At 55.0% G+C, this 13374-nt stretch overlaps 2 protein-coding genes across 2 annotated transcripts; one reads left to right on the top strand and one right to left on the bottom strand.

Moving 5' to 3' along the window:
- Window positions 1-2471: 2471 nt before the first annotated feature.
- Window positions 2472-7872, bottom strand: TOE1 (target of EGR1, exonuclease; the record flags this gene model as incomplete). The annotated part of the gene is made up of 7 exons (XM_082002851.1): window positions 2472-3689; window positions 4783-4954; window positions 6425-6684; window positions 7010-7168; window positions 7354-7450; window positions 7651-7691; window positions 7762-7872. The coding sequence occupies 7 exons, from the start codon at window positions 7870-7872 to the stop codon at window positions 2889-2891; spliced, it is 1641 nt and encodes a 546-aa protein (XP_081858977.1). The 3' UTR covers window positions 2472-2888.
- A 529-nt stretch (window positions 7873-8401) lies between these two features.
- On the top strand, window positions 8402-13262 carry MUTYH (mutY DNA glycosylase; the record flags this gene model as incomplete). The annotated part of the gene is given in 16 exon segments (XM_082003070.1): window positions 8402-8504; window positions 8725-8858; window positions 9563-9602; window positions 9954-9988; window positions 10061-10077; window positions 10079-10202; window positions 10281-10352; window positions 10535-10648; window positions 10934-11031; window positions 11309-11453; window positions 11711-11786; window positions 11862-12047; window positions 12202-12347; window positions 12574-12726; window positions 12864-12914; window positions 13158-13262. Coding segments are annotated over 16 exon segments (1599 nt in total).
- Between the last annotated feature and the right edge of the window lie 112 nt (window positions 13263-13374).

Genomic DNA, 13374 nt, shown 5'->3' with positions numbered 1-13374 from the left:
TCAGGCTTGGGGTACCTGTGGCACCATTACAGTGACCTCATCCGTTTTCTTACACCACTGTCTTTTAAAATGTTTCCTTGCTCTGAACAGCTCTCTTACAAAGCAGCGTGGCTAAAATTTCATTTTCTTCAATGTCTACTCTAAGCACAGCCAGCTGACATGCATAGGGCACATCTATCAAGTTTTCTAGCTCTTTGTCCTGAGGTGGAGGTGTCAGAAAGAGAAATGCCAAGGAATTGCAGCTCAGGCCTTTCCTGGATTTGTGGTCTGCATGTGAAAAGAGGCATGCGTATGAAACTGGAGTAAAAGGCCATTTTAAAATAGCTAAGTGCTTGCTAAAACCTGGTGTTTCCAAGGGTCTGGATGCAGCTGGCACTCACTCAGTCTCATCCTTTTGGTTGTGTTAAGCCGGATCTAGGTTGCACCTAGTAAATGCTCCTAGGTTTTCTGCCTACCTGAGGGTGCTTTTCTACTGGGGGCCATTTTCTGACAGCTACTGTTGAACATGAATACGAACACGTGGTTCGTATCGTTTATAGTGATGTGACAAAGTTTTATTGTGATTGGATTTTATCATGATTTTTGACTTTCTTACAGGAGCAGTTCTTGCTCTTTTAAAACACTTTCTACACACTGCTAGGTTCCCTGAAGAGATCAAAGATGTTTTTAATTCACTTTATATCTTTCTATGTTGAATTCATTTAAATGTCTGTTATAAGCTATTGTTGTGGTTGCAGGTTGATAAAATGCAGTTAAGCGAATGCATGTGAATTGCTGCCCCTCAAAAGCAGTGCAGACAAGGGGCTATAGTAGAATTGTACTTGTTGGAGAGGCATCGATGTATTACGTGTAACAGAACATTGGTATTTTTTGCCAGTACAACTAAAGACACTTGAATAATTCCTGTTTGCACTTAATGCTATTGTTTATATTGCATGTCACTACATTTCTATGCAAAACAAGTAACCTTTTTTTTGGGAGGAGGGGCAGCCAGATATTTGATTAAGTATAAAGATCTTTGCAAGATGATCTATTTTCGTATTTATGAAGGAGTTTTACGTCTTAATATTTTGCAGTCTGTAAATAGCTCAACTTGTAATTAAAGGCTTAGGAAGAAGTTTGTAGCCTGTGTATAATAGTAAGTTAACACTGCCAGAAAAAAAATCTTTGCAAAACAACTTTTCTAATATTGTGGATATTTATGAATATGTAAAGAAAGCGCATCTTGTTTTTATGTTGATTGATCTTCTGACTTTTTTGAACTATAGAAATGGTGTATGTTTTATTGGAACTGCAATAAGAAGTAACCAAAGATGAATCCACTTAAATATTTTCATAATTTTTTCTTGGTCAGGTTTTGTAAACTTTCCCAACTTGCTTTCAAAATAAAAATAAAATCAAGGCCTGAGTCTTGTGATTGAGGGCAACTCTAGGTTAAAAAAGCTGGCTCAAATGCTTTCTTAAGCTATGGATGACATTAATACCTGGCTCGAGATTGTATTCACTATTACTCAGTGCTGAATTATAAACGGGGAGAATGTCATCCTAATTCAGTGTTACTTCTCTCCTGAATCTTACTGAAGTGTTACACTATTAAATCCATGAGACTCAAGGACTTTTTTTTTTCTGCTCTGCCTTATAGTGCTCTGAAGACTAGGCAGTAGCTTGTGACCTACGAGACAAGCTGCAGGGAGCTTGCCATTGTGGCTGCTTTCTTCTAGCCCTACAGCATAGCTTCAGTAGCACAGGAAGCAGTGGAGTTTGAAGACCACATCTGGCTTTAAGTCCCACTCCATCTCCCCTTACTTAGGAGAAGTTTGAAGACCTGCTGTGGCTTGGTTCTGCATGCAGTTACCCTGCACTAGAATCAGCTGGCCCATTTGGGGGGAAGCTTTCTCCTGCCACTCTCTCCTATTGGAGCAAAGGTCTCATCTGCGTATGCTGTAACCAAGATTAAGGTAAAGTACAACTATGAAGTGGGATAGCTCTCCCAGCTGCATGTTCCAAACCAACCATTATCAGTGTCTCTTTAAAAAAAAAACACACACACCACTTTTTTCCTTCCTGACTTCCTTAGAAAGACAGGAAATAACTGTGACAGTTATAGAGAGTGACCCTACCAGCAGTGACTGAAAGCAGCAACACCTGACTAAACATTCATAAAAATGTATGCTTCGCCTGAAGAGCTAGCCTGCTTTCCTCTGGTGTCTGGCAGAAGCATTGCATCTTCCTCCAGTGACTATTTATAGCATTTCCTATGAAGCTGGTTGTATGGGTCAAGAGCTTGGGGCTTTCAGATCTGTTTTTGTAGGAGGACTTTGACCTTCAGCACATGCTCCTTTTGGAAAGGTCTATCCCACCCTAAGCCACTAGGTTGAGTGGCAGTGTGTAGTACGGCTGTAGGTGCAGTAAGGATAAAGGCACAATCTGGGGCTCTAACATGCTAAGAAGTTTAAGTGGGAAGCTCTGGCCCCTGGCTCTTCTTGTTATCACACAATTATCCTCTTCATCTTCTGCAAGAAGTGAAGCCCATGCTAAAGTAGACAGCACATGGTGTTTCCAGAAAGGTGACCCTAGGTTGTTTTTTCAAAACCCACTTTGAATGCAGAGCACGAAAGTGAAACTTACAGCCCTGGGTGCAGTTGGAGAGGTACGCTTTTCCTCCCTCTTCTCCAGCCTTATCCCTACCTTCACAGCCCAGCATGCCACTAAGGAACAACAGGAGCAACTCCAGTTGAAAGCAGTTTAATCAGTCAGAAGTTAAAACAAAAAAGTAGGAAGCTTGCTCCCTTTACAGTCAACTCTTAAGGGAATAAAGATCTTCAAAACTTGAGGGGGGGGAAGGAAAAAAAAAAAAAGAGCCTGGTTCAGTGAGGAGCCCTCTAGCTCTATCCACTGGCCCAGGCCAACTTCATCTTCTGACTGTGCGCTTTGGAAGATTTAGAAAACAAGCTCTTCACTATTTGAAGTGGCACCGATTTCCCACTGAGGTACAGTTTATTGTGGCAGTCTCGCAACCAAGGCCCTGTACCCGTGTCTGTGTTTTTTCCTTTCTTGAGCATCCAGACATAAGCCATGATATAGCCCGTCATGAATGCATCAAAGCCAGCTCGGTGTGTGCCCCCCTGTGAAGGTGGGCTGTGGGTTTCCTTTTCCTTTTCTGCAGCATGTACTGCTTCAGTCTCAGGGATGTCTGAGTGATTGGCTGAGCCCACCCCAGCAGGAACCTCTGACTTCTCCTCCACTTGATCACTGTCAGAGGCATTCCCCTTGCCAGAAGGACTCACAGCAGCTGCTACCTGGGCAGCAGTTCCTTCAGTGCTCCCCAGATCCTCTTCCTGTTGTGTGGTGGTGACTGAGCTGACCTCTGGTTCCGTGTCCATGGAGTTCTCCTCCAGTGTCCTGTCCTCACTGTTGGGTGTGATCTCTGCCAGTTCTGTAGCAGCTGCAGGCCCATAGCAGCTCTGTTTTTGTGGTGGTCCCTCCTCCCCATTCTGAGCTAGCTCCATTTCTTTCCCTGTGCTTTCCTGTTCAAACACCTTTGCAGGCTCTTCTGTGTTCTTCCGACGCTTCCATTTGTGCTTTCGTTTCTTCCGCTTCTCCTCCCAGAGTTTGTCGTCCTCATCAATTATGAGGTCGATGTTATGAGACTGTGGACACTTCACTCCTTTTGGACACCAGCCATAGGCCTAGGGAGAAAGAGAGAATTCTGTAGCCACCAGCCTCCTGGTTAGAGCAGGTTATCACTGTAACATGGAGCAGAGCTGATTATTCCCCTCTACTGAGGGCCTGTCAGGCTGTATCATCGGGGCCACTGTGTCAAGTTACAGCGCCACAACGCACAAGAAAGGCATTGACAAACTGCAGCGGGTGCGCCAGGGAGCTGTCAAGATGCAGCACACAACATATGAGGAGAGGCCAAGGAAGGTGGGTTTGTTCCACCTGGAGAAGACAAGGCTAAGGGGATGGGGTATCTAGCTGCTGTCTGCAGCTCCCTAAAGCAGAGGTTATAGAGAAGATGAAGCTAAACCGTTCTGAGGGGAGCATAGGGAAAGATGAAATGGTGACAGTCAGGGAAAACTCTGACTAGATTTATTGGGAAGCATCTTCACAATGAGTGGTCAAGCACTGGAACAGGCCTGGAGGGCTTTTGTAATTTCTGTCCTTAGAGGTTTTCAAAATTCACCAAACAAGGCTCTAAGGAATATTGAGTTGGTGGTTGGATGAGAATCTTCTGGAAGTTTCTGTCCCCAGCCTATGTTGCTCTGCAACAGTAACGTGCAGCATCTGGAAGAGCTCCTTTTCCCCCTGAAGCATCTGAAACCAGGTATGATCTGATCAGATGGACTCTGTTTACTGCTGTAGCAGCACCAGAACTTGAGATGCTGTGAATCCCACTGTACTACAGTCCCAGAAGCTGCCAAGATACAGGCAAGGGAAGAGATGGCATTTCTTGCTCAAGAGGACAAGCCAAACTAATTTAGAACTTAGAGCCCTCCCAAGACAACAACGGGCACTGTTAACTCATACCATCCCACTTTTCAGGGCCATATAAGCTCCTTCTGAATCGTACTGTGTCATGTAACCTGCAGAATTCACTACTTCCAAACAGGGCATGCTATTGCCCTTTCCACCATGAAGCCACCTGAAGCTTGAAAATATTCCTTGTATTGTGAAGCAAGCAAGAGGAAGTTCCCAGGTGCTTTCCTACCACTTCCTGCTCTGGTCACAGGCGGCTCATCCCATGGAGCCAGGAAGGAAGCAGGGATTCATGTTACTTACCGAAAATTTCTCACAGACAGACACCTTATTTCCCCCTCCCACATTGTGGCTTTCTTCTTCCAGAGAGCAGTGGCGATAGTCGATGTAATGGGACATGTTGGCAGGGTAGTTGTAGAACTCAACAGCGAGGTGCTGGCTGCTGGCGTCCTTCAGCTTCCCGTTCTCTCGCTTGCTGGAACAAAAAACGGGAGTATACTGTTACTGCGGTTAACTCACTGAAGGTACCACAGCGTGGAGCTGGTGCAAACATGCTGCTCTCCACCAAGGCTCAACTCCACTAGCTTCCTGCTCTTGAGCTCTAGCCCCTGCTGGAAAGAAACCCAGTCCCAGGAGAACAGCTTTAGTAGATAGTTACTTCTGTGCTGATTAAAGGTTGGTTTCTTTTATGCCAACATACAGGCAAGGACCAACAGTGTCTCTGGTGAAGCTATGGGAAAAGGGGACACATAGCTTGGTCTTAAATATTAAGGGCACTAAGATATGTGTTAATCCTAATAATGTTAATGGACAAAGAAGAAATGCCCCAAAAGGAGGTACTATGTAGAGTATCCAGCAGCCACTAGCCAGACAGGTCAAACCTGGACAATGTGGACAACAAGGAAACATTTTCTACCTCATGAGAGAACTGTTTTGACACAACAAAAAAGTCCCAAAGGCCCAAAACCTTTGGAAGGTTCCATGTTACTAGAATTGTGAGTTAAAACATTTAAGAGGTCAGCTTAAAAAGTATTATCTTGTCAAACCAAAGCATTCTCTTGTTTGAGAACAGCCATCCTGAATGTTTTCAGACCTGTCAAAATGGCATTTCCTGATGTAAAACAGTCACTAAAAATACCATTTTTCCTCTGCACAGAGTGTGACTTCAGTTTAACGGAGATTCAAGGGGCTGTATCACTACCAGGGGCTTGTTTAGATGTGGGGGAGCACAGAACCAGGGGACAGACTGACATGTGAAGTGGACAGGCATCTCTGCTTCTAACATGTGTCTGCCTGGAAGATATCCGTGAGGAGCTGGGGGCAGGAAGCAAGACAGAACACCCTGGAACAAGAGCACGACCTTTGCTTGGAAGGAAAGCGATGGGAGTCGTAGCTGGCCACACGAGAGTGTCGTATGCAGGATGTGTGACAGAGCGGGTCAGCGCCACGAGGTGCAGGGAGCACCCACCCTTTCACCCACCCTTTAACTGCACCATCCTTCACAAAACTGAGTTACAACTAGCAGAGCCTGCTGGCAGGGCCGTGTTTTCACTTGCTCTCTAGCTGAGTTTTAAGTGTCTCTCTCTGCGTCTGCTCCTGCTGTGGCCCTGTGGTGCTGCTGGGCCAGGGTCATGCAGTGAATCAATTAGTTTTTCGTTAGGTCACGTCACTCTATGGTCAAAACTGCTGCCAGCAGAAGACAGAAGTCCTCTTTCAGCAGCTGCCCAACGAACAGATAAGGTGTGTTACAAAATGCACCCCTATGCACTCGGCACCTGTCCTAGAAAGCAGAAGAGCATGGGGCAGAGCCACCCAAATAGAGCACCCTTCTTTGCTCATTGGGATAATACAAAGAGCCAACCCCTTTGCCTGGAAAAGCAAACGAAGCACTGACACTCCCTTTGCCTTTCCTCCCGTATGCTTTAAACACCAAAGCACTGCTCACCACTTCTTGTAAGCATACTCCAAATAGGATGCTACAAAGCGAGTCTCAAACTCGGAAGCATATTTGGTGTCATATATTCCTGCTGGAAACATTTCCGACAGGTCAGCGGTGAAGGTGCCGAGGTTGTCTGGTAGGTGCGCATAGAAGCACTGGTACAAGAAGACCAGATCGATCAGGCCATTATGGAGAATGAGAGGCTTCTTCGCTCGTATGAGCTCCAAAAAAAAAGTCCGAACACTCTGGCTCTGGTTCTCATTGCCCTGCAAGAAGAATAATTAGTCAACAAGCCTTAGCACCCTGACTTGCCATCACCCTGGGAAGTCCTCAGAACCTGCTGTGGCAGAGTTGCTGCCTACAGCCATTTCTTGCTCTGAACAGAGGCCCAAATATTTGGAAAACCAACTGCAACAAGTGACAAGCTGGATATAAAACAGCAGGGAGAGATAATGGCTGCACTCAAAACCCCAGCGTGAGCCTGTTTTCACTCAGCAGGTGTGTAAGGCGCCCAGGACCAGGTGCAGCCAGCAACCTCCCCAGCAGCTTGGAGCAGAACAAGCTAAGGTGCCCAAAAGAGTCATTTTGTACCTTGTCATTGCCCTTGTGGTAAGGGATCCCCTGGGAGTACTGCTTGTTGAAGTCAAAGCCGTGCTGCACCAGGAACTGCACCGACTGGGGCTCAACAACGTAATCCTCCATGCAGAGGAGCGTCAGGTTGTAGATCTGGCAGAGGTACGTGTTCTCAGACTGCAGAAGGGGAGAGGCAAAGCAATGCAGGGATACCTATCACAGGGAGCTGCCAAAAAAGCCAGGAGCAAGTCCATGGAGCATGGGTGGGTTGAGTCCCATGTCCCAGCGGAGTCCCGGTGCCTGCTGTTCCCTCGGAAGGCAGGAACCAGAGGAAACGGCCGCTCCACGGCCCGTGCACGTACCTTCTCCGGGAGCTGCCTGAAACACGCGACGCCAAGGGACAGGACGGAGCGGCTCCTGGCCGCGCTGCAGACGGCCTTGTACCGCTCTTCGATGCACCTGGGCGGCAGGAGAACGGCAGCTGACGGCTCCAGCCCCGACACCCTCGGCCGCGGGCCCGCCCCTTCCCACCGGCCATCCCGGGAGAGCTAAACCCGCAGGCGGGAAGGGAACCGGACGGACGCGCCTCGGAGCAACCCGCAGCCGGTAAGTCCGGCTGAGAGACGCCCCCCCTTCCCCGGCACGACCGGGGCACTCACGGGCTCAGAAGCGACTTCCTGGCTCCGAGGCCGCTCAGCTCCTGCGGAGAGAGAGCCGTCAGCGGGCCCGGCCGCGCCGCCGTCCCGCCGCCGCCCCCCGCCCTGCCTCACCGTGTCCACGGCGACGAAGGTGGCGGTGCGCAGCGCCAGCACCATGGAGGGCCACAGCTCCGTGAAGTTGTCGCTCTGCACGTCCACCACGGGCACCCGCCGCCACGCCATGGCCGCCGCCGCCGCCCCGCGTCTCTCCCGGGACCTCCGCCGACGCGGCTGCCGCCGGCTGCCCGCTCCTGCCGATCGCCCCCCGCCCACCCCCCGCGCCCAGCGCTGCCTGCCCGCACGGACGGCCCGGCGCCTGTGAGCCGCCGGCGGGTTTTTTTCGCCTTTTACAAAAGCCGTTTTCAGCCGAAATTTGGGGGTTAAGTACACAGGCGTTTAGCTCCGGCAGCCCGCTGCGGTCTTTCTCTTGCAGCCGCTAGGCCCGGCGGGAGAAGGTGCGGAGAGCGCTGATTGGCTCCGGCGCGCCATGAGGTCCCGCCCCATCCCACCGGGAGGCATGCGGACGGAAGGGCGCGGGCCCGCACCTTGCTTCACGCGCGGAAGGTGGGCGGGGCCGCCCGCTCTGATTTGCCCCCGCGCGGGGGCGGGGCACTGCAAGGGAAACATTTTCCCGGGAAAGTCTCACGCGGCGCCGCGCTGTCTCCGGGTCCCCGGCCCGGCCCGGCCCGGCCCGGCCCGGCCCGGCCCGGCTATGAGCCAACTGCGGGCTATGGCTGCGAGGAGTCTGCGGCGGAACAACGGGAGGGCGGTCCCGCCCGCGGGACAGAGCAGGAAGGGTGCGTCGTCCCGCGGAGGTGCCCGGTAGCGGCGGGATGGGGGGAGCGTGGGGTGCGGACCGCCAGCCCGGGCAGCTACCGGTGCTTGCTGCGTCCGCGTAAGGCCTGGCACTGGGTGCTCGTCCACCCGGCAGCGGCTCTGTCGGGCTGCCGCCTCCGGCCCCGTGGGTGCAGCAGGGGCCCCGCGCCCCTTTTCCCCCCGGTACCGAGCCCTGACCCCGCGCCGCTCTCCGGGCAGGCGCTCCAGCTCCAGCACCTGCTCCGCCGCCCGCCCAGCACCTCTTCAGCGACCCGTCGGAGATCGAGGCCTTGCGCGGGAACCTGCTGGCTTGGTACGACAAGTGCAAGCGGGACCTTCCCTGGAGGACGCTGGTAAGGGGGGGGGGGCAGCCTCTCCGCCCTAAGGGGGCGTGGGTGAGGTGACCGCAGTGTCTTTCCCTACGTGGCACGTCCCTGGCTGCGTGGAATGGACGTTGGAAAGGGGAGCAAGCTCCCAGCTAGTCCTGGCAGTGCCGTGGCAGGTGATCCGCGGCCAGGCCCGAGGTACAAACAACAGAGCGGGGCACGGGGTGCATCCGCGCTTCTCGAGCGCAGCCTCCCAGCCCGAGCGCTGCTCCCTGGTAAACTTGACCTGGCTGTCTTTTAAACCTGCTTGGTTCCTGCTCCCATTGAATCCTGCAGCAACGAGCATGTATTCATTTGCTTTCAGCCTGCCGAGCGTTTGTGCTGGAGCTCCTGCCCGCTCTGCGCTCGGCCCGGCAGCAAGTGGTTAGGCAGTGCTGGGGCGCTGGGGCTGGCCGTCAGCTTTACAGCAATGTCTGTCTGAAAGGTGCTGGGAACTGCACAGCCCTTCGGTGGGATTGAAATTTACCTGTGACTTCTTCCCACGCAGAGGGGCTCGGGCCCGGGACAGCTCCTCCTGTGGGACCTTTGCACCCGAGGGGAAATATTTTTATGTAGATTCTACCGCAGTGTTCAAAACACACCACAAGCAATTTTATTTTATATGCAGGTCGCCTCTCCGGTGGGGTCCTGTGTTACCCTGCTCCTCTCACTCCATCTTCTTCCCCTTCCAGGCAGCAACTGAGCCAGATGCTGACAGACGGGCATACGCCGGTGAGGAGTGGGGACTGGGGTGCATGGGGTGCCCTACTGCCTGTTACCCCTGACATAGATGCGCAATATGGCCTTGCAAGGAAACGTGGCTTCAGTCTCCATCCTTGAAACAAGCTGCCTGGGGTGGCTACGGGAGCCACTGACCCCACTCGCAAGGCTCTGGGGGTTCTGGGAGCCACTTTGGGTCTGAGAGAGTTCCTGTGGGGCAGCATATGGGGAAGGAGGGTGGTGGGAAGGGGTCCCATGTGTTGGATGCCACTGCAGTGCTCATAGCCAGTACTAACGTGGCCGTGGCACAAGGTGTGGGTGGCATTGGTGCCTCTGCTCTGATCCCTGCCCTGCTGCCTGCAGTGTGGGTGTCTGAGATCATGCTCCAGCAGACGCAGGTGGCTACAGTGATCGACTACTACAACCGCTGGATGCAGGTGACTGTTCCTTACGGAGTCCTGTGCTCACAGGCAGCCCCTTTTGGAAACTGTCCACTGCCTGTGGCAGATCCCCAGCTGCAGAGCATGGCTCTGCTTGTCTCTAACTTGTCCCCTTCCCTCTGTACTACAGAAGTGGCCGACGCTGCAGGCTCTGGCACAGGCATCCCTGGAGGTAAGCATTGTTGGGGCCGGGTGCTCTCCCTGCCCTTGTGGCTCTTCATCTAAGACCATGCTGTGTCTCCTGGAGCAGGAGGTGAATGAGCTGTGGGCTGGACTTGGCTACTACTCCAGAGGGAGGCGTCTGCAGGAGGCAGCAAGGAAGGTGCCCTGGTGCTGGGGTGTGGGGGGCATTTCCAAAGCCCTCTGCAGCCCGTGGGTTGGTGCAGGCTCCTGTCTGTCCTGCCTTGCTGAGGCTGTGTGCTGCTGGCACGAGGCTACAGAGGTAAAATGGGTTGCACGCACGCACCCCAGCGGCTCCCCTGACCTCAGCCACCTCTCTGCCAGGTGGTGTCCGAGCTGGCCGGCCAGATGCCCAGGACGGCTGAGGACCTGCAGAAGCTGCTGCCAGGAGTGGGCCGATACACGGCAGGAGCCATCGCGTCCATCTCGTACGGGCAGGTGAGAGCTGGGCATCGGTGGCCAGTGGGGACACGTCTCCCCTCTCTGCTACCCAGCACCGCTCCTGGTAGGGTCCTGCTGGCGGGTGTCACGAGCTGGGAGCTCCCCAGGGCTATGCCTGTCTCTGGCTCTCCCCGACTTTGTGGCGCGTCTCGCCCACCGCCCAGCTCGGCCTGCGGGTCAGCCTCATGTGTGTCCCCGCTCCGTCCTGGGAGCACCCCAGCTCCCTGCCTTGCCGGGAGCGTGGGCGCCTCCCAGTGCAGTAACTCCAGCTCCTGGTCCCAGGCTACCGGCGTCGTGGATGGGAACGTGATCCGGGTCCTGTGCCGCCTGCGGTGCATTGGTGCCGATTCCAGCAGCCCAGCTGTCATCGACTGGCTCTGGTGAGGGGAATGTTCCATCCCCGCTCCGCGGTGCAGCCATTGTGGCTGTGCTTGTTGGTGGCCGAGGGCAGGATCGCTGGGGAGCTGAGCCTGCAAAGGAAGGGAGGCGTGGGGTGCAGGAGCTCTTGGGAAGCTGGTGCTGCGGGGAGTGGTGGAGAAAGCATCTCTGTTGCCCCTGCTGACTTAGGGGCATCCCCCCTCGCAGGCAGGAGGCAGGCAGAGGTCCCGGGGCCCTCTCCCTGCAGAGCCCCGCGCCGCTCACTGCCGTTTCTCCCAGGGACACGGCCAATGCCCTGGTAGACAGGAGCCGCCCAGGGGATTTTAACCAAGCCCTGATGGAGCTGGGGGCAACTGTGTGTGTGCCCAAGGCCCCGCTGTGCAGGGAGTGCCCCGTGAAGCAGCACTGCCGAGCGTGGCGCAGGGTAAGTACGGCCCCAAAATCTGTCTCCTCCCTGCCTGCAGGTGGCTGGGAGCTGCCAGCTGTCCCACTGGGGTAGCAGAAGGTCACCCCGGGTCCCCTCTGAAGCTTCTTGCAAGCCATCCCTATCCCAGACCAGTGCTGCAAGCTGTTCTTGGCTGGGCATCATGTCCTACATCCTCGCTGGGTGCCAGCCCTGAGGGGTCACCATGCATGGGGACAGGGTGGGCTGGTGGATGAGCCTGTCCCCATTCCTTGCAGGTGGAGAAGGAGCTGGCCTTCTCCGCTCAGAAGCTGTTTGGAAAACTCACCCCAGTGCCTGATGTTGAGGACTGTGGTAAGCGCCTGAGGAGATCCCTGTTGTGGCTCTGGGTCTGGGCCCCATGGCAACTGTTAACACTGGTGTCTGCAGGTGTTGGGGGTTGTCCCCTGTGCCCCCCAGCTGCAGAGCCGTGGGACAGCAGCCTGGGGGTGACCAACTTTCCCCGGAAAGCAGCAAAGAAGCAGCCGCGGGCGGCGCGAACAGCCACATGTGTGGTGGAGCGGAGGGGCTGCCGCAGGGCCCTGGAGTACCTCATCGTGCAGAGACCCAGCTCGGGTAACAGAGCTGGGCAGGAGCGGGGGGAAGGCACCGCGTGGCCCCTTCCCACCTTCATGAGGGACAGAGCAGCCTGGGAGCGGGGTGTGATGAGACTCGGTGTCCCCAGATGTGCCTCGTGCTGGCTGATGTCCCCGTTGTGCCTCTTCCCCAGGTCTCCTGGCTGGGCTCTGGGAGTTCCCCAGCCTCCCGCTGGCTCAGGGTCTGCAGGAGGAGCAGCAGAGGGAGGCGCTGGCAGATCACCTGCGGGCCTGGACAGGGTGGCCAGTGGTGGCCGGAGGCCTGCGGCTCATCGGAGAGGTGAGCCTGGAGCCGGAGGGATGTGGCATGAGCCGCCTGTGCTCAGCTGTAGGGGACGTAGCATGGGGGGAAGAGGGTCCCCCTTCCCTGCTGTCACCACTCCCAAGCCTGGCCCTGCTCCTCAGAGCCCTGGCAGGCTCAGGGCACTTGTGAGGCACCTGAGCAAGCGGCGCATCCCCTGCTGTCTACCTGCAGCCCCTTTCCATGTCTTCCCCTCCCCTCACAGGTCATCCACATCTTCTCTCACATCCACCAAACGTACGTGATCTACTCCCTGTCCCTGGATGGGGACGTGACCCTGGACCCTGCCTTGTCCCCAGCCCGCTGGGTGACAGAGGAGGAGTTCCATGCCTCAGCTGTGTCTGCAGCCATGAAGAAGGTACTGAGGGGACCCGGGCCTTTCCTCCCTTCCCTCTGTCTCCCTGGGGTCCTGGGCATCCCCCCAATCTCTGTGGGCTGTCCTGGCTCCAGGACCCAGCTGCAGTTCATCTCTGAACTCTCCTGCGCTTCCTTCAGGTGCTGAAAGCGCGTGAGAAGCAGCGTGGGGAGGAGCACAGCCCTGGCAAGGTGGGCATTGCTGGAGGGTGTGCAGCCCTGGGACCCGCTCCACGTTGCGGTGGGCCAGGCCCCAGTGAGCAGTGCTGGAGCCTCCCTGGGCTCTGGGGTCAGGCCAAGGAGCATCCTCAGCCTGGGGCAGGGCTGCGTCCGGAGCTTTGGCTTTGCCCCTGGGTGTCCCCAGTACGAGGCAACCCCTGGAGGCCGTGGGGGCCCTCGGGGCTTGGCTTAGCCCTAGTGTGTGTCTCCCACAAGGGCTCCAAGCGGAAGAGGGGGGCAAAGCCGCAGGGAACAAGCAGCACCCACCCTGGGACACAGCTCTCCCTCCGTGCCTTCCTCCAGACACCTGCCTTGGTGTGACAGCACCTTTAACAGCTGAGACCACTAGAGACCTGTGCTGCAGTGAGTTGTGCCTTGGGTGTGGGCGTGATGTCCCCCATACTGCTTTGTGTCCGGCCCGCAGCCCCGAAAC

This window comes from Phaethon aethereus (assembly GCF_964289735.1).
Source record: "Phaethon aethereus genome assembly, chromosome: 8".
Taxonomy (NCBI): domain Eukaryota; kingdom Metazoa; phylum Chordata; class Aves; order Phaethontiformes; family Phaethontidae; genus Phaethon; species Phaethon aethereus.
The sequence above is the reverse complement of the archived record's forward strand: the minus strand, read 5'-3'. Positions and strand labels throughout refer to the sequence as shown.